We start from the raw sequence: 21,394 nt of genomic DNA, 5'->3' as shown, positions 1-21,394 counted from the left end.
AGGTCAAGTGATTTTCCCAGGGTCACACAGCTGGGAAGTGTCTGAGGCCAGATTCGAAACTAGGACCTCCTGTCTCTAGACCTGGCTCTCAATCCACTGAGCTACCCAGCTGCCCCCCATGTATCTATCTTGTAAAGCAAAATGTTCAGAGGAAGCATATTCCTAAGTTTGGGTCAAGTGGCAGGGAGGTGAGAAAGAAGGTTCTTCTTTGAGGAAATCTTAGGGATATGAAATGTGGTAGTTAGAGACCTCATGATTGAAAGAGGATTTTGGAGGGGTACTGATTTGACAAGAGTTTAAAAAAAAGTAAAAAAAAAATAAGGAAAGAATGGAGCAGAAAATAAGTCTTTTTAAAATTGTTTTACTGTGTAATTTTTCCATTATATAGTGTATATAGTAGAAGGTGATGACTTAAGAAATTCTAGGGGGAAAGAAAGAACTTTGTATGTAGTATCAATATTTGTTTATTTAGCATAAAAGATTTGTGAGTAGGGTAAAAAATATAATTTTTACAAATCCATTTGAGAAAAAACCCTTAGTGGGTCACTAGAATTGTAATTATAATTGAATTAACCAGAAGGAAATAATTTAAGATAGACTTTTGTCTTACTCTTCCTTCAAATCTCTAATTAGATAGTCCACCTTACCATTATCATTTGTCTGTGTTCTGTCGTTCCCCCTCCTGCCCTACTCCCCAATCAGGACATGACAAAAATTCAGAGGTAAGAAAGAAGTTTTGCAATACTAACTTGAACTTGGCATTCAATATATGTTTTGTCAAATGAATTCAGTTTTTAGGGAGAGGGTAAAGAGTAGATATGTTTAGGAAATGTATGTTTAGCAGAATGCCTTCATATATAATAGCATTTATCACCTATCCATAAGCTAATGCCCAACTTCGACCTCTGCTAGAGATGTGAGCAGTTAAATTTACAAAGTCAATGGGGGAAAGATTCAATTAAGAAAATTGATTAAGAATTAAGAAAATTAAGAAAAGAGATGGGGGTTTAAATCTTAAGTATACATTTTTCATTGTTTTGAGTAATTTACTTTAAATAGAAGACATCCCTTGTTTAATTTTGTATATTAGCCAGGCAGCAATGATGGACATTAGGTGACTTTTGAAATTTAGATATAACATCTACCTATATAAAAGTGTTTAGGTAATAAAGCTTAAAATAAATATAAATAAAACAAAGCTATAAAATTAAGACTTTGAGACATCATGTATTTCTATCTACAGTGCCAAACTACCACTACCACTACTATTACTTCTTTTTTCCTTCTCCTCTCCCTCCCCACTTCCTCCTCCTCCTTCTCTTCCTCCTCCTCCTCTTCCTTCTTCTCCTGTTTCTTCTTCTTGGTCTTGGTCTTCTCCTTCTTCTTCTTTCTTCTTTTTTATCCTCTTCTGTTTGCAAAGTGCTTCATATACACATATGAATGTTATATATGTATATATATTATATATATGCTTCATTTGATCCTCAAACTCTTTAAGGTAGATGCTATTATAATCCATAAATCAGGGAACTGATTATATCTAATCAGTATTAATTGATTAGTCTGGATAACTTGTATTATATTATCCAAATTAAGAGATTAAATTCCTTGCCCAGATTCACAGTTAGTAAGCATATGAGATAGGATTGAACCTAGGTCTTCCTGATTTCAAGTTTAGTTCTCTACTCTCTGTGCTTGCTATGGAGAAAAACTATATTTGACTCTTTGTGTACGCTCTGGAAAGTAAGTAGGAAAGAACATGGAATAGGATTTATTGGAAAATAAAATAAAATTAGAAATAAATAGAATTTTAAGGCATAAATCTAGTATGGAAACAAAGTGAAAAGAACATGTTAATGCCAGCATATTGATTCTTCTTGTCACTGGGAAAAATTTGATTTTCTTACACAAATAAAAGGTCACATTGTGCTAATACTTTGAGTAGAGTTTCAGGACTTTCTTGATGTTCCATTATTTTCTAGTGCTCTTCAGTTTGAAAATGGGAGGTTTCTTTTCCCCTTTACACTTGCTATGAAAAATACATTTAATTTTTTTGATAACCCACACAGTGAACGAATGGAGGTAGATCAAAAGGTCTTTTCTCTCCATTTTAAAGGCTGGGAGAATTGAGGCAGAACAAATTGTGACCTTTCTGAAAGCTTCTGAAAGCTTCTTTACCCCCAGGGTAATTTTCCCTTCTTGTATTCTTTAGCACTATCAAAAGCAGCCAAGCTCCACATGAACAAGTACTCACAGAGGGAAGGAAGAACACAAACATCAGAGAAAAATCTTGGAATTTTCATTTTTTAACACTGAAAAGTATAATAAAACATTGTATCTAAGATCACGTTCCTTGGCTCTGGACTTTAAAGAACTCTGTACAGACATGCAAAGGGAATGACTTTCACTTTTATCAACTCATTTTTTATTTTGGGGATGATCCATAAATTTCCCTGGTCATAAAAACCAGTGTATGATTTTTTTGCATAAGCAATCAGTTTGAAATAGGAGATGATGCCCCCATATTTGGATGCTATTTTTAATATTTTACTTCATGTTAACTAAATATCTTTTTCTCTTGTAGCTTTTATTTCTACCAATTTGACCTCACCCATGGCAGCTGATGGCAATATTGTAAGTACATTTTGAGAAAGTCTTTAGCTTGAGAGATATTAGTGGTCAGATGGATATAAGAGAACTCTTAAAAATAATAGCTGGATTGATTATGAGTTTGAATAACTATTTTTATTCTTAATTCATTAACTATAATGGAGTGAAATTATATTATCATTAGGTTCCAGAGGTTTTATATTTGCCAAGAGTTTGATTAGCCTCTCATCTTTGGTAATCTAATTATCATTTGGAAATAGTGTATATCTATATTGTATTATCCTGTATATTTAAAGTTGATACTACTGATGACCTTATCATAGGTGAATGCAAAGTTTAATAAGTACTAGTACCTTTATTTTTAATGAGCTATATTTTTCAAAATGTTTCCATGTCCATCATTTTTATTCATGTCAACCACATATAATAAATAGTGCAGTTGACAGTATTTCTCCTTTCCAAATGAAGAAACTTAGGCATAAAGAAGTTAATTCCCTAACTGATAAGTGGTCAAAAGATATGAACAGTTTTTGGATGAAGAAACCAAAACCATATATGGTCAGATGGGAAAATGCTCTAAATCATTATTGATTAGAGAAATGCAAATCAAACCAATTCTGATATATTATCTCACACCTATCAGATTGGCTAAAAATTATAAAATAGTAAAATGACAAATGTTATAGGGCATGCTAATACACTGTTGGTGGAACTGCAAACTGAGCCAACCATTTTAGGGAACAAACTGGAATTATGCCCAGGGAGTTATAAAACTGTATACCTGTAGGCACAGCAATGCCATTGTTGGGTATATTTCTCCAGGTGATCAGGGAAAAAGGTAAAGAACCTATTTGTTCTAAAATATTTATATCAGCTCTCATTGTGGTGTCAAAGAATTGGAAATTATGGGGATGCCCATCAACTGGAGGATGAATAAACAAGTTATGGTATATGATTATAATGGAATACTATTGTGCCATAAGAAATGATGAGCAGGCTAATTAAAAAAACATTGTAAGAACTACATGAAATTATGAAAAGTAAAATGAATAGAATGAAGAGAACATTATATATAGTTATAAAATTGATGTCTGAAAGATAACTTGTGACTGTCCATCTCTAGAGATAAATATATATAATATATATATAGATAAATAGAAACATGCAAAACATAGTTTATATGTATATTTTTGGGGTCAAAAGATGCCTTCTAAGTGTGGGGAGAAGAAGGATGGGAAATACCTAGAAAAATTTTACCAACAAACAAATTAATTAAGTTTTTAAAATATGTTAAGAAAGCTGGGACAAAACTCATGTTTAGAATAGGACATCTGAAAGCTTTGCTTAGAGGGAATAGATTTGATAAAATGGGAGGAAAAGTTGAAGTGAATGTCTACTTGAATGAATTTGAGGCACAGAAGTAAAGTAGAAAACACTGGACTTAGGATAACAGAAAAAGAGCAATGACATAATATTGGGATTATACTACAGACTATCCAAACCAATTAGTGGATCATAGATTCAGAATCAGAAACAAATTTAGAAGTTAAAGTAATGATGCTAAGGTCACACCATTCATATTTCTTGGTTGTGGCTTTAAAAATTACTGGATAAATATGCAAAATGTTGCTTTCACTTTTCTTAATTTAATTTAAAAGTTTAATTTCCCTTACTGGACTTATCCTTGAATCCCAGTAGCAGAACTAGAATTTGAACCAAATTTTTTGGTTGTATATCTATTATCTTTTTATTATTCTCCACTTCTCATGAGGATAAAAATAAAGCTTTACTAACACTGATTATAAAGATAGCATAGAAGTATAGTGTCTGTATCAATGACCTCATTGATAAAGGCAAGGGATCTGATTAATTATTTCCTTGTCTTGGTGATAATTTCATTTCTTGCAAAGTGAAGCGAACTATTTCCTTGGATTTAATTCTGATCAACAAGGAGAAACTGGTCAGTGAAGAAAAGTGGGAAACTTGGTGGGAGGGAATGATCCAATCATCTTTTGAAAGAAGACAGTTACAGAAAATTTTATTTATTAACTACTGTGTCATAGGCATCTAGGTAGTACAGTAGTTGCCAATGAAGAACTATGGCCTAGATGATAGTTACAATGAGTTACCTACCTCTAAATCTGGTAGAATATCCATGCACAAAGATGGTTGATCAATGAATGGACTAATATCAAAACTGGAGGAAATCTCTTTTGGCAGGCTTTGTCATTTGTACACAAATGCTTAACACTTTTTTCACTAACTTGATTAAGTGCCTAGAAGGTGTGCTTATTAAATTTTCTAATGAAAAAATTTGAGCTAATAAAAAACCCCAAACAAAAATGATGTAGTTATATTAATGAATGATTGAACCAGCATTCAGAATTAGCTCAGTAGTCAAAAATGAGGGTGATATTGTATGGGTGTGAGTCATGGAATATCATTCTCTAAAGAATTACAGATGAGTCATCGAGAGTAGTGGAAAAGTTCAGTGTAGGTTTATAAATTTTGCCTGACACATTATCACCCAAGAAACATTCAGAAGATGCAACATGAAGATAAAATAAGAGAGGTATATGGCCAAAAAAGAAAGTGGGTTGGCCATGTAATGAGAGCAAGGGATAACCAGATTAGATGACTTAAGATCATAGGGTCACTGATGAAGACATGGAAGGAATCTTAGAAGCCATCTAGTCTAACCACCTCACAATATAGATGAGGAAACTGAGGGTCAGAGAATTTAAGTGACTTACTACCCAAAAATACTTCAGTGCTATTCTTCTCCTGGGACTCGAAACCTAGCATTCTTTCCAGTGCACTATATTTCCAATTCCATTATTCTATAACTGAAACCACATAGGGAATTAGTAGAGACAAATTGTTAAAAATAATCAGAAGAATTTAGGTAGATAGAAGTCTGGACCTGGAGTCAGGAAGATCTGAGTGCAATTTACTAGCTCTGTGATCCTGGGAAAGACACTTAGCCTCTATCTCCCAGTGTCCTCGCTTGTAAAATAGGAATAATCAAAGTATCTGTCTCCCAGGGTTGAGGCAAGGATAAAATGAGATAAGATTTGTAAAGCACTATGCAAATTTTAAAGCATTATAAAACATTAGCCATTGCCTATCATCATCAATATCATCATAGAAGATTAGAGTGGGACTGGAAACTGAATTTTTTTTTTTTACTCCTAGTGGAGGAAATATTACCCTTGTGACAAATGACCTATTTTCTTTTCTCATTGAGTACATATATTATCTATTCACTATTTGCACATTCTTGGTATGTCAGATAGCTATTTGTCATACCTTATGGTATGAGTTGGCAGCCAAGTGTTCTAGGTCAGAAAAAGTCACCCTATCTCAGACTTCTGTATGTTAAGTTGAGGGATCCATTGCTATTTTCCTCTTAACAGCTGTTGTTTTTGCTATACTAATTTAGTTTCTCCTGAAATTTTTTCTCTGACTTCCAACAGTTAATCTATTCTAGATTACTAGTTGTGTAACTCTGGGCAAGGCACTTAACCCTGTTTGCCTCAGTTTCCTCTTCTGTAAAATAAGCTAGAGAGAAGGAAATGGTAAACTATACAAGTATTTTTGCCAAGAAAACCTCAAGTCACACAGGGTAGGGCATGTTTCAAAATAATTGAACAAAAGATTTTTAAACAATTTGCAAACTTTTCTGAATTTCCTACAGTCTTCTGTCCTTCATACAATTCTGGCATCAGATCTGTGTTCAGGTCAACAGAGCTTTTGATTCTGGGGTTTTGATTCTAGTAGACCAATCATACCTAGAATTTTATTTCTTATGATCCTGTCTTGTTTAATGAATTTGGCAATGTTAACAATGTTAATGAAACTACTTGGGAATCCTGATCCTGTATATTTAAAACTGCAGCTGGGATCCTGAAGCCACATCATTTTTGGTATGAATCCAAATTCCACCTTATAATGTGCTATATATATATGTGCATATGTATATCTATATCCATATATTTTAGTCAAGAGCCTGTACAATCTTTCAAAGACCAAAATGATATGTGGAATCTGCTTTTAAAGGTCTTGGGGGTGTTGGTCATTAAGTTCATTATGAGTCAACAGTATGATTTAGTAGACAAAATATGTTAATGCAATAGCTTGAATTACAAGAAACATAATAGTGCCTAGAAGAAGAGGGCTGATACTTCCATTATATTCTTCCCTTAGGAGACCACTATCTGAATATTGTGTTCAAATCTGGACTTTACATTTTAAGAAGCATATTTCATCCAGTCATCTACCTGGGTCATCTTGCCAACTGTTCTGTTGCCACTGTCCCAACTCTCCCTCTGTATTTTGCAGAAAAGGACCTACAAATGGACCTTTAGACATATTCTAGTCCTGTGGAGCTTAATTTATGAAACTAGAACTATCACTTTGCTTTGGGAGTGACTATAAGCTTACTTAGCCCACTATATCTGGGTAGCCACCAAACCATACCTCACATCCTGCTTGGCCAATTCCCTAGGCCATGTTGCTATACACATATCCTGTTCCCCCCCAACTCATGCTCCCCCCCTCCCCCCTTTTGACTTGGGCATGATAATCAAATCAGTTCTATCATTGTTTCAGGAAAGGGGATATCAACTGACTGATTTGTGGATGAATTTGCCAACTCTGTGACTTCTTTCATGAAATGAGTCTCTAGCACCCCTTCCCTATACATTGTCTCCCCTATTGGAATACATGCTTTGGTTACAGAGACATAGATTTAAACAAAGCTACTAATAATTTTTGTGGTTGTGTTCAGTTGTTTCAGTCATGTCTAATTCTTCATGACCCCATTTGTGGCTTCTTGGCAAAGATTCTAGCATGATTTGCCATTTCCTTCTCTAACTCATCTTACAGATGAGACCACTGACATAAACACGGTTAAATGACTTGCCCACAATCCCAAGCTAGTAAGTATCTGAGGCCAGATTTGAACTCAAGATGAGCAGGCTAACCACTGATATCTCAAAATAGAATAGACTACTTCTTGAGGTTGTGGATTTCTCCTCACTGAAGACCTGTCAGTAACATTGTACAGGCAATTTTTGATCAGGTACATGCTGTTTTTTTCATTTCTATGATTCTCTGATCTTATTTATCTCATCATGAAATAAAAGAGTCAACATATTCATAACACTGATAACTAAAATCATAGCCTATTGGATTATTAAAATCAGATATTCCCCTGGTACAACCCATCTAGTCAAATGACTTCAATTTGGATATGTTAAAGCTGTCATTTCGAGAAGTAAAAATGACTTGTCCTAGATCATACGATGAGTTAGTAGCATGTCTTTTTGACATCTCCATTGTATTACCATACTGCCTCAAAGTGAATTTATTCACCCCCTAGAATCTGTTTCTTGGCACAAGAAAAAACAACAACTTTGTTATTATTTTGACATTGCTCAGAAAGGATTTTAAGGTATTTGTGACATTCTTCAGTTCCATTTATTCCATCAACACAACAACACTGATTTTGTGATTACTATATCACTGGAAAAAATGATTAACAACTTCCCATAACCTTTTATTCCCCCAAACTATGATTAATTCCCCCAAACTAAGATACACATTAGTGAAGTGATGCTATAATTATGAAAAGAAATCATGTACTCACTTCAAAAACCATAGGATCAAGAGGAATTTGAGAAATGATCTAATCCATTTCTTTGCTGTTATTTTCTTGCCCCAGATCCAGTACCTCCCAGACAGCCTCACCAAGAAGAAATGCCATATTACTAGGCTAATAATTGAAAGATGGAGAATGTTAGCAGCTTAGGTTAGAGTTCAACAGTAATTATTGGAATTAAATTCTGTTTTTGAAGAAAAAATTTAGTTCCTCCTTTGCTTTAATTAAATTAGTGAACTACGATCTCAAAATATAATACATACCTAAGAGGTGAATTTTCTTTCCCAGAATAAAAATATATTCACGAAGGTTACAACAAAGAATTATTATTATAATTTGTTGGGTGTCTCACATTACCAAGGACAAGTTTATTCACCATCTACCAGTGAGCATTTACTTCTAGAGTAGTTATTATTATTAATCTTGGCTGGGCCCCTGGCCTCTTAGGTCCTATTTGAAAACAAATTAGTACTTGCTATTTTTGCCTGGAGGAGCTATCTTATTAAAAATGGCAAGATTGGAGGTCACCACAGACGGAAGTGTGTCTTTATATATCTTGAGGAATGTTGTGCTGCTGATATAAAATTGAAAATTATGAAGATGTTGACAGATCCCTGAGAATAGATTTTTAGAGTAGGCTAGGGAATGAATTTGTGGTTTCTTTGGTATGGGAAACTTTGCAGACAAAGAAACTTCTACCAGCACAGGTCAATGACTTTTCTGCAACTTGCAATCTTGGAAAATTGCCTAGAGAACTGAAAGGATACACAATGAGTATCTGTCAGAGTCAGATGTTGAATCCAGAATTATTTTGCTTCAGGGCCAACTCTATCTATTATGCACACTACCTTTCCTTGGAGTTGAGGGTCATTGGTTCTTTGCACAGAGTCATGTGAAAAAATTTAGCCACTATTCCAACCATCATCTCTGATCAATGACTTCCTACAGAAGGACAATGGGGTGGAAATCTAAATGTGAGATAATGAAAGCACCAAGAACTTCAAGATCTATAGTGGAAATCCAGTTCCACTCAGTAAAAGTCCTTGCACACTATGGTATCCCAAGAGTAACTTTTCTTAATAGACTGGATGCAGGATCAAAGTATTGCTGAATTTCTATTTCTCTTCCATAGAGTACAATTTTTTTTTGACCCGAAAGAATCAGGGAGCAGATTAGTTATTTCTGGACACTGTTGAATAGCTTCATATTGATTGGCCAAATTTGCCTTGTGCTCATCATTCAACTCTAGTTAACCCAGATTGAATTTTTATTTTGATTTTCTGCTTGGTCCTAAAAGGCAGGGCAAGAGGAGATGGCAGACATTGTAAAGAGGCAGGTTTAGGCTTGATGTAAGGAAGAAAAGTCCATTAATGAGAGCTATATCAAAGAATGAGTGACTTCAGGAGGCAGTATAATTTTCCCTAACTAAAAGTCTTCAGGAAAATGGTGGATGCTTACTTCTCAGGAATGTTTTTATTTTTTTTTTGAAAATTTTATTTAATTAGTCAATTTAGAATATTTTTCCTTGATTATAAGAATCATGTTCTTTTCCTCACTTCCCCCACCCCTTCCCGTAGCTGATGCACAATTCCACTGGGTTTTACATGTGTCCTTGATCAAAACCCATTTCCATATTGTTGATGTTTGCACTAGGGTGATCATTTAGAGTCTATATCCCCAATCATATCTCCATCAACCCATGTGATCAAGCAGTTGTTTTTCTTCTGTGTTTCTGCTCCCATGATTCTTTCTTTGGATGTGGATAGTGTTATTTCTCATAAATCCCTCCAAATTATCCTAGATCATTGCATTGCTGCTAGTAGAGAAGTCCATTACATTTGATTATACACAGTGTATCAGTTTCTGTGTATAATATTGTCCTGGTTCTGCTCCTTTCACTCTGCATCAATTCCTGGAGGTCATTCCAGTTCACATGGAATTCCTCCAGTTCATTATTCCTTTGAGCACAACAGTATTCCATCACGAACATATACCACAATTTGTTCAGCCATTCCTCAATTGGAGGGCATCCCCTCATTTTCCAACTTTTTTGCCATCACAAAGAGCTCAGCTATGAAAATTTTTGTACAAGTCTTTTTCCTTATTATCTCTTTGGGGGTATAAACCCAGCAGTGCTATGGCTAGATTAAAGGGCAGACAGACTTTTAGTACCCTTTGGGCATAGTTCCAAATTGCCATTCAGAATGGCTGGATCAATTCACAACTCCATCAGCAATGCATTAATGTCCCAACTTTGCCACATCCCCTCCAACATTCATTACTTTCTTTTGCTGTCATGTTAGCCAATCTGCTGGGTGTGAGGTGGTACTTCAGAAATGTTTTGATTTGCATTTCTCTGATTATACGAGATTTAGAACACTTTTTTGTATGCTTATTAATAGTTTTGGTTTCTTTATCTGAAAATTGCCGAGTCATGTCCCTTGGTCATTTATCAATTGTGGAATGGCTTGATTTTTTTTTTGTACAATTGATTTAGCTCTTTATAAATTTGAGTAATTTGATCTTTGTCAGAGGTTTTTGTTTTGAAGATCCCCCCCCCCCAATTTGTTGCTTCCCTTCTAATTTTGGTTGCATTGGTTTTGTTTGTACAAAAAATTAATTTAATGTAATAAAATTTTTTTATTTTACATTTTGTAATTTTTTCTAACTCTTGCTTGGTCTTAAAATCCTTCCTTTCCCAAAGATCTGACAAGTATACTATTCTGTGTTCACCTAATTTGCTTATAGTTTCCTTCTTCATTTTCAAGTCATTCAGCCATTCTGAATTTATCTTGGTGTAGGGTGTGAGATGTTGATCCAAACCCAATCTCTCCCATATTGTCTTCCAATTTTCCCAGCAGTTTTTGTCAAAGAGTGGATTTTGGTCCCAAAAGCTTGGATCTTTGGGTTTATCATAGACAGTCTTGCTGAAGTCACTTGCCCCAAGTCTATTATCCCTCCTTTTTCTTAGCCAGTACCATATTGTTTTGATGATCAACTGCTTTATAGTACAGTTTAAGATCTGGTACTGCTAGGCCACCTTCCTTTGTATTGTTTTTCATCATTTCTCTGGATATCCTTGACCTTCTTTACCTTCTTCCAAATGAACCTTGTTATGGTTTTTTTCTAATTTGGTAAAAAAGTTTCTTGGTAGTTCAGTGGGTATAGCACTAAATAAGTAAATAAGTTTGGGTAGGATTGTCATTTTTATTATGTTAGCTTGTCCTACCCATGAGCAATTAATATTTTTCCAATTGTTTAGATCTAGTTTTAATTGTGTAGAAAGTGTTTTGTAGTTGTGTTCATATGGTTCCTGTGTTTGTCTTGGCAGATAGATTCTTAAGTATTTTATATTGTCTAGGGTGATTTTAAATGGAATTTCTCTTTCTAATTCTTGCTGCAGAGATGTGTCAGAAATATATAGAAATGCTGATGAGTTATATGTGGGTTTATTTTTGTATCCTGCATCTTTGCTAAAGTTGTTGATTATTTCTACTAGCTTTTTAGTTGATTCTCTAGGATTCTTTAAGTGGACCATCATATCATCTGCAAAGAGTGATAGCTTGGTCTCCTCAGTGGCCTATTTTAATACCTTCAATTTCTTTTTCTTCTGTAATTGCTACAGCTAGTGTTTCTAGTACAATGTTAAATAATAGAGGTGATACCCTTGTTTCACTCCTGATTTTATTGGAAATGCTTCCAATTTATCCCCATTGCAGATGATGTCTGCTGATGGTTATATATATATATATATATAGTATATATATATATATATACTGTTTATTATTTTTAGGAAAGACCCTTCTAGTCCTATACTTTCTATTGTTTTCCATAGGAATGAGTGTTGTATTTTGTCAAAGGCTTTTTCTGCATCTATTGAGATAATTATGTGATTTTTGTTGGTTTGCTTGTTGATATGGCTAATTATGTGGATGGTTTTCCTGATATTGAACCATCCTTGCATTCTGGGTATCAATCCTACCTATCATAATGAATAACCCTTGTGATCACTTACTGGAGTCTTTTTCCTAGTATTCCATTTTAGATTTTTGCATCTATGTTCATTATGGAGACTGGTCTGTAATTTTCTTTCTCTGTTTTTGACTTGCCTGGCTTTGGAATCAGTAACATATTTTTGTCATAAAAGGAATTTGGTAGAACTCCTTCTTTGCTTATTATGCCAAATAGTTTGTATAGTATTGGGATTAGTTGTTTTTTGAATGTTTGATAGAATTCACTTGTATATCCATCATGCCCTGGGGATTTTTTTCTTAGGGAGTTCTTTGATGGCTTGTTCAATTTCTTTTTCTGATATGGGATTATTTAAGTCTTCTATTTCTTTTTCTGTTAATCTAGGAAATTTTTATTTTTGTAAATATTCATCCATATCACCTAGATTGTCATATTTGTTGCCATGTAATTGGGCAAAATAGAACAAATCAAAGAAACAATAATTTCATTGAAGAAAATGACAATGATGAGATATCCTTTCAAAATCTATGCGATGCAGCCAAAGTAGTACTTGGGGGAAATTTTTATATCTTTGAGTTCATATATTAACAAATTAGGAAGGGCAGAGGTCAATGAATTGGACATGCAAATCAAAAAACTTGAAAGTGAACAAATTAAAAATCCCCAGATTAAAACTAAATTAGAAATCCTAAAAATGAAAGGAGGAACTAATAAAATCAAAAGTGAAGGAACTATTGAATTAATAAATAAGACTAGAAGCTGGTATTTTGAAAAAAAACAAATAAAATAGACAATGTATTGGTCAATCTAACAAAAAAAGGAAAAAGAAAACCAAATTAACAGTATCAAAGATGAAAAGGGAGACCTCACCATTAATGAAAAAGAAGTTAAGGTAATCATTAAAAACTATTTTGCTCAGGAATGTTTTTAGAGAAAGATTGGGTTGGATTAGATGACCATTGAAATCCTTTCCAATTCCAAAAAAACAGATTTATAACCCTTGAGTATTAACATGTAAAATAATTGAGTCCATAAAATGAATTTGCAACTCAGTTCTTCATACTAATGGTAATTATATGGTATATTAAGATTTGCAAAATACTTTTTAAATATGATTTCATTTTATCCTCATAACAATCCTAAGAGGTAGGTGCTATTGTTATCCCCATTTTAAAGATTAGGATATTGATACTGATTGCATTGACACACAGCTAATAAAAGTCTAAGGCTGGATTTGAACTCAGATGAACTGAAATTCTAAGGAATTTGAAGTGTGTCTTTTTTTTGGGGGGGGGATAACAATTAAATATCCAGCTCATACTGTAAATGTCTATTTAATATTTAATATAACTAAACAAAAGGTTCCAATATTAGAGGGAAATGGACTAGATGACAGATCAAGACCTTTCCATTCCTAGGATCTTGTATCTCAAACTTCTAAGTCATCAATCAATGAGCTGTCTATTTTTGAGTACATTATACTCTGACCTAAATGCTAGGGGGATCCAAAGGTCTTTAACCTCAGGATTCTTAGAGTTTAATTGAGCAGATAAGATATGATTAAAGTGAGAAATAAACCAAATACAGTAAGTATAAAACAAGAACACAAGACATAAGAGGGCAATAAGTGACTAATTGCTAGAGTTGTATGGAAAAGGCAATGACCCTTGATGAGGGTGAGATCACCATGGATTAAAACCATCAGGGTAAACTTCATGGAACTTTGAATTAAATCATGAATGTTGTGTTTAGTGTTTATAGAGGAGGGAGAGGCAAATTCTTTGGTGAGAGGTTGACAGCATAAGCAAAAACATAGAAATGGAAAAGCATAAGGCTTATTCAGAAACTCAGAAAGTTGTTTTTTTCTTCTTTTCCTATTGCCACTGAAGATTTTCCACATAGTTTCAGTACTGTAGGCTTACAGTACCTATTCTTATGTTGAAATTTAAGTAGCAGAGCAATAAAAATATCAATATAATATCAAATACAGTTGCATCTTGAATTTCTGAAAAGCTGCATGTGAATCAAAAGTTTCTAAATTACTATTTTTAATGCACATGGGGAGTCATAAAAAAAGATGTTATATTTTTCCTCTCTTTCTCAAACTTAAAAATTACATTCCAAATGAACTTCTCTGTAAGTCTGGAATTTCATGTACTGAGTTTACATGAAACAAGGGTGGTTTTTACATTTAGTTACCAATATTATGGCAACAAGAAATGGTTATGAATCAATCAATGTGTCAATCAACAAAATCTCATAGTGTTCCAAGCATAGTGCTAGAGATTGGACATACAAAGGCAATGGTGAATCCCCAAGAAGCAAAGAAAGTAAATGTATATTTTTGAATAGCAGAAAGGGATGCATCATTTAAATGAGTCACTTTGAAAATTTTAAATCTTTGGTAGGTAAATTTCTTTCTTTCCCCTCTATTTGATGACCTGTGGTCAGAGAAAGCTTGTGTATGCAGGGATGCTTCACTAATATGGCCTTCTACATTTTAAAGAGGCATGTGAATTTGTAGGGGGATGATATCATACCCTTTCTTTCCAGCAATATCCCTGGCTGGCTGAATTGTCAGTTGCCATCAGGCTAGCCAGAGAGTTTAAATTGGTTATTATATCCAACTAGTGAGCCTGATGCTTTCTGACAGCCCAGCCAACCACTGACATGGAATGAAGAAATGTTGCAGGAAGCTTGCTATACATATCTTACCCTGCCCCCTTTCCTTTCTCCCTTTGCTTGTTAGACACAGGAAGAAGTCTGCTGGAAGCAGAATGGGGATATAAAGTCCTGAAGTGACAAAGTATCAGCAGACATTACTGAACTCTCAGACTGCTGCTAGTGCCTCACTTTCTAGGTAGTAGGTGTTTAGAGGGAAACAAGAAAAGTGTAAGACAGAATACCTGTTTGTCCTCCAGGAGGTTACCATCTGATTATTTAACTGAGGGACCAGAGACACATAGAAAAATATAAGCAATTCACAGTGATATAGAATTAAGTGCTAATTAGAAAAGGGGTCATTAGAAAGATATTATATCCTTACTAGAATGTGAGCTCCTTAAGGGCAGGGGCAATATATTTTTTTAATTGCTGCTATTGTGTCCCCCCCAATCCCTTATATCTTCAATGCTTGGTATATATTAAGTGCTTAAATGAGAGGTGACTGACTGACAAACTGACAGGTGGTAGTGATGCAACTTTTAAATGCTGTTTCAAAAGGAGCTGTTACCCAAGTGGAAGTGGGTAAAGGTGTGGGCTGTGGTAAGCTACTTATGCTTTCCATCTGACTTCTTCCTTTGGGAGATGTTTACAATTTTATGACAAGTTAAAGTATATGATCACAATTCTTCTTAGCCTTACTGCTAAGTTAGCAAAAAAGCCTGAACTTAAAATGGAGAGTACTTAATGATACGTGACAAAACCAGAAAGGAAATATATAAAAATAAACAGTTAGTGCAGTGATTCCATATTCCCCTGAAGTGTTTAGGACAAATTGTCAGGAAACCAAATCTCAGAAGTCAGGAAATATAGAAAGTAAAATACTTAGAGACCTATAATGTAACCTACATGTCACATCTCATTTTCCTTTGAGTAGATGCAGGGTGCCATTTCTTAATAAAGTGTTTATGAAATGAGGAAAAGTAAATGCTACCGTAAAAACCATCTTTATTCATTTACAGTAGAAAAGTTGCTGAGCTGGGAGTCTGGAAGATCTGGCTTTAAATCCTGCCTTTCATTTAGAATTCTTTTGTCCCTAAGCAAGTCACTTAATTGTTATCTGTTTTGGTATCCTCTTTTGTAAAATGAGGATAATAGCAATAAACTTCCAGATTTGTTGTGAGGATCAAATGAAATAATATATTGTAAAAAGTATTTGTAAACTTTGAAGAGACATAAAAATGAATTTACTATTACTATCATTGATTGCCAACACCTTTAATTGGAAATAATTTTCTGTCAGAAGCTTCTATTTTAAAAGTAGATCCTTAGACATGATGAAGAATATTGATGAATATTTACATTTAATTCTCATTGGAGTACAGATTGTGGACTTAAATATTTTTTCCTCTGTTGAATGCTTATTATATTTTGACTCATAATATGTCTATAAGGCACTGAGTAAGGGCCTTGGAAATTTTTAGTTTTAAAGGTTTGTTATAAATATAGTCTGTGTATTAAAACTGGTCTTAGTAATTCATAGTCACAACTTGACTGAGGAGTATGCTAAATTGGGTGACATAAGACAAAAATATACACCACTACTGATTATTTTTGTGCTGAAATTATTCAAGTGGATGTTATCCCTGTACTTGGACATTAGTTATATACAGGGGTACCACTATATTGTTAAACACCTGCTTCTGAGCAACTACTGAACTTTACAGAATCACAGAGAGAGTTGGAAGGGAGTTCAGTCCCATCTATTGTCTGAAGAAGGAACCCTTCTAAAATACCCTATGGATCAATGGTCATCTATTAAACCATTCAAATAACAATACTTACCATCAACAACAGGGAATAACATAAACAAATAGGAAACAGATTTGCCAAAAGCATTTGCAACATCGTCTCTCCCTCATCATATTCTCAGCAAATTCTAGTTTACAAAAATTAAATAATCAATTACCCTGGAAAGTTTAATTTTAAGCAAGTACAAATCAGGTAGTTGGTTAAATCCTTTATAGTGTTCCCATTTAAAAGGATGAGCCTTCAATCTGGAAATATTTCAGCAAAGAACTGTGGTCTCTTTTTGGAAACCATTATTGCGTAACAAAATCTTCTGTCATTCTCCAAATACTAACCCATAACTGACGCTTTCTTAAGACTTAACACTGGGTACATTGGTTCCATTTCCTGTTTTGAGAAGTAAGATGTAGCTTATATTAACTGAAGTTCTTAAGACAGTATTTTGTTTTTCATCTGAACAATTTCATGTTTAAGTTTCTCAGGCTATAATAGCTAACATTAAAATAGTGTTCTAAGATTTTAAAGCACTTTACATGTTACTTTATATCTATCTCAAAATAATTCTGCAGTAGATGCCAATATTATTCCCATTTTACAGACAGAACCTGACCCTAAGTGAGGTTTGGTGACTTGTAGTGAATTATACAACTAATGTCTGAAACAGAATTGAAATTCAGGTCATCCTGACTTTAAGTACAATACTTAATTTTCTGTACCACCTGATTGCCTAGAAATATAATAAAAAGCTGAAAGAAATGAAAATTCTATGATTGCCAATTTATAGAAACTTTAGGGATTGTGGGACTCAGAAATTCTCTGGATTGTATAGCAGCTTGTATTGGATGTCAATACCAGTGCAGATCAAAGAATAACTAAAATGGCATATGTTATTTAAGATACTAAATGTAAAATGCAGAGAAGGTTCCAATCTATATTGATAGAGTTTCTTTATTGTGAGTTCCTTATTCCAATGAAATAAGTATAATTTGTCCACTTCAATTCAGGCTGCTCGCTTTTCTCCACTGATTTCAAGGTCCAACTCATTGTCTTCAGTGCCTTTTCAAGAAATATTGTTGTGGATGAGAGCACTAGACTTGAAGTCAAGTTCAGTTTATTTTTTAGTCATATCTGACTCTTTCTGATCCTATTTGGAATTTTCTTGGTGGGGATACTAGAGTGATTTGCCATTTCCTTCTCCAGGTCATTTTACAGATGAAGAAACTGAGGTCAACAGGGTTAAGTGATTTATCAGGATCAAACGGCTAGTGAGGGTCTGAGGCTGGATTTGAACTCTCAGAGATGATTCTTCCTGACTCTAGGCCTGGTGTTCTATCCATTGCACCATCCAGTATTCATATTCTATCTCACACACTTTAGCTGTGCAGGTTTGGATAAATAATTTTACTTTCTTAGGCTCAGTTTCCCCATCTGCAAAATGTATATTAATAATAGTATCTATCTCACAGTTATGAGAATTAAATAAAATAATATATATATATCTTTAAATTCTAAAGTGCTATATAAATGCTAGCTATTATTGAAACTATTATTACTATGGACTAATTCAATGTGCTGAACATCACAAAATCTGTTACCCTAAAAAAGAACTACATTTCCCAGAAGCCTACTGACTTCCTATCCTTATATACTTCCTGTAGACAGGGGATATTAGGCAGTCCTGCCTCTTTATTTCCTGTCCCAAGCTTGGTGGTGGTAAGGTGGGCATTTGAATTGGCTGATCAGCCATGGGCACGTGGTCTTTATTTTATATCCTCTTTATTCCTTGATTTCTAATGATCATTAATAAATCTCCTAAAATATAATATTTTATTATTTGATATTTAATTCTAATTTCACAGTTAATATACATTCTTCATTCATTTGGTCAATCATTTTCAAGTATCTGTGGACCTAGGATAAGAAGTTCTTTATTATTCTGCAACTTCATTCAATTTATAGATTCTACAAATATTATTATTAAGTGCCTACTCCTTGTGAAACACAGTTCTACTCTCAAATACTTGATACTCAAGTAAATCTGCAATCTCATCATTGTGGCCTTCTTTGATGATCAACCATCTATGCCTGATTATCCAGTATTTCTCTTATCCACATTATTATATAAATTTGCTACCAAGAACTAGAGTTGGGTAACCTAGTGTTCAAGCCTTCCTAGGGTTTTTCTGACATAGAAAGATTAGCATGGGAACCCTCAAAGTATTCATAAATTGGTTGTTCTATTCTCTTTTTTGCTCATCTGTTTCCTTGACATCATCTAAATCATTTCTTAATTCCTTGAATGCAATTTGTATAGCTTGTTTATGCCTACCATGCACCGTCCTAACCTTTTAAAGTGATCTAAATCCTCATGAAGAGAATAATATTCAACTTATAGCCATATAATACTACTAAAAGTTTAGGACTAAAAGCATTGACACTTGTTTCATGAAGAAATTTGAGATATTTAAAAACATAGTAGGAGACAACTGGGTAGCTCAATGGATTGAGAGCCAGGTCTAGAGATGGGAGGTCTTATGTTCAAATCTGGCCTCAAATATTTTCCAGCTGTGTGACCCTGGGCAAGCCACTTAACCCCCATTGCCTAGCCTTTACTGCTCTTACTACTACTTCTTAATACTCTACAGTATTGATTCCAAGACAGAAGGTAAGGGTTTATTTAAAAAAAAAAACAACAAAAATAGTGCAATTTCCTAAGGACAATTTTGTCTGCTCTTTTCTTCCTGTTCAATTATTATTAATTAATTACATTGTTCATTTTCAGTATTTGTCTATGATATATATATTCATATATATCTACACACACACACACACACACACACACTGAATGATAAATTCTATAGGTTCTTTGTCCAGTGGATTACCATAGTCTGAATAATAGGCATTCCTTATCCACTTTTTTCTTTTTTCTGTGTAGATAGTTAGACCAAACATGATAAATGGTTATGAATCACATTTAAATAGTTCTGAATTGTTCTGAGGATTGCTATAATTACCATAATACCATCTGTAGATAGAATAATTTTGAGGATTTCACCATTTATAACAGATTCAACTTGGACTATATATTAGTTTTCCTCAATATTAATGATATAGTTTTAGTGATCATGAGTCTTTATTGAGTGATTGATATTAATGCCTAGAAGTGTCAGACAATGTTATCTCAGTTGCATTTCTAATGGAATCTTGTGTACTTTTGCTATGTGCAATGGAGACACCTTATTGGGGTTGATAATTTAAGGAAGTATTTTGCCTTCCTGAAAGAAATTCTCTTTATTATAATAGGAAAACACTTAGCATAGTGAGATCCTATATTCTTTTTTATATTTCAAGTAATAATATTTTATATTAGTTTCCTGTATAATATACCTCATAACAGTCTTTCTGTTGGCCTTCTACTTTTCTAAAGGATACAATGATAATTGCATAGCTTATCTATTTAGTGATATCCTCTCAGACCTCATCTTTTTTGCATTCTTTTTTCTTTTTTAAATTTAATTTAATTTTTACTCTGAATTTTTAAAATGCCAAAAGGAGCATTTCCACATATATTATAGAATAGTTACGTTTGCTTTTCTTTTAAAAATACAATAAATTTCATATAAACTTTGAAAACTGTCATTATTGTGATTACTTCTAGTTTTCCTCCTTTTGTGGAATGAACAGGTAGGAGATACTCTGTTGCAATTTTCTTCCCCAACCTACCCTGCAAAATGAAAAAAAAATCATCAAAGCATTAATATGTATAATTAAGCAAAATGAATTCTGACATTGACTCTGTCCAAAAATGTATGTTTCATTCTACATTCTGAGTTGAGCATCCCTTTGTCTGGAGTTAGGTAGCATGTTTTTTCATTAGTACTGTGAATTCATGGTTGGTCACATCATTGGACAGAATTCTAAAGTGTTTCAAAGTTGTTTTTATTTTTAAAATTATTGTATATATTATTCTTTTGGTTTTCTTCATTTTTCCCTGCTTCAGTTCAAATATATCATTCCAAGTTTCTCTGAAACTGTTACTTTTTGTAATTTCTTATGGTGAAACAATATTTTGTTACATTAATATACTCTAATTAATTCATTCTTTTCCTAGTTGATAAGTGCCCCCCTTTAGATTACAGTTCATGACTGCTACAAAAAGAGCCAAATATAAAATATAAAATTTGTGTATAAATTTGTATAGCTGTCTTTTGCCTCATTCTCTCTTTTTAATATGTAGAGCCCAGCATAGGGTAGGCATAATAAACCTTTATTAATGGATTGAATGAAGGTATAAATTGCAGTAATAAATATATTTGTAATATATAATTTTTATAGCACCATACATGTTCTTTTTATTATAATAAAATTTAATTTTTCTGTATTATTTCAAAATAATGTAAATATTAATTTTATTTTTCCAGATTATGTAAAATACAATTCTTAATATTCTTTTTCTGATATTTTGTAACCTATGTTCTCTTCTTCCGTCTCACCCTTTTCCTCCCCAAGAAGGCATAAGATATGTCATACATATAATATAATACATATTTCCATGTTTGCCATTTTGAAAGGAGACACATATTGCTTACACTAGATGAGGATTCATGGAGGAAATAAAAAAAACAAACAACCCAGTGTATTACAATTTGAATTTAGACTCTTTCTATTCCTTCTGTGGTG

General features: G+C 33.5%; 1 protein-coding gene across 5 annotated transcripts in view; it reads left to right on the top strand.

Moving 5' to 3' along the window:
- Positions 1-21,394, top strand: part of IPCEF1 (interaction protein for cytohesin exchange factors 1) — a 268,654-nt gene that overhangs the window by 138,953 nt on the left and 108,307 nt on the right. For all 5 annotated transcript variants that reach the window (XM_056818971.1, XM_056818970.1, XM_016428978.2 and 2 more), the window contains one exon: positions 2,585-2,634. In XM_056818971.1, coding sequence (XP_056674949.1) covers positions 2,614-2,634 — 21 coding nt within the window. In that variant the 5' untranslated portion in view covers positions 2,585-2,613. The remainder of the gene's footprint in view (positions 1-2,584; positions 2,635-21,394) is intronic.

The sequence above is a fragment of the Monodelphis domestica genome, chromosome 2 (assembly GCF_027887165.1).
Source record: "Monodelphis domestica isolate mMonDom1 chromosome 2, mMonDom1.pri, whole genome shotgun sequence".
NCBI classification, from domain to species: Eukaryota; Metazoa; Chordata; class Mammalia; order Didelphimorphia; family Didelphidae; genus Monodelphis; species Monodelphis domestica.
Note: the sequence above shows the minus strand (reverse complement) of the source record. Positions and strands in the feature narration are given on the sequence as shown.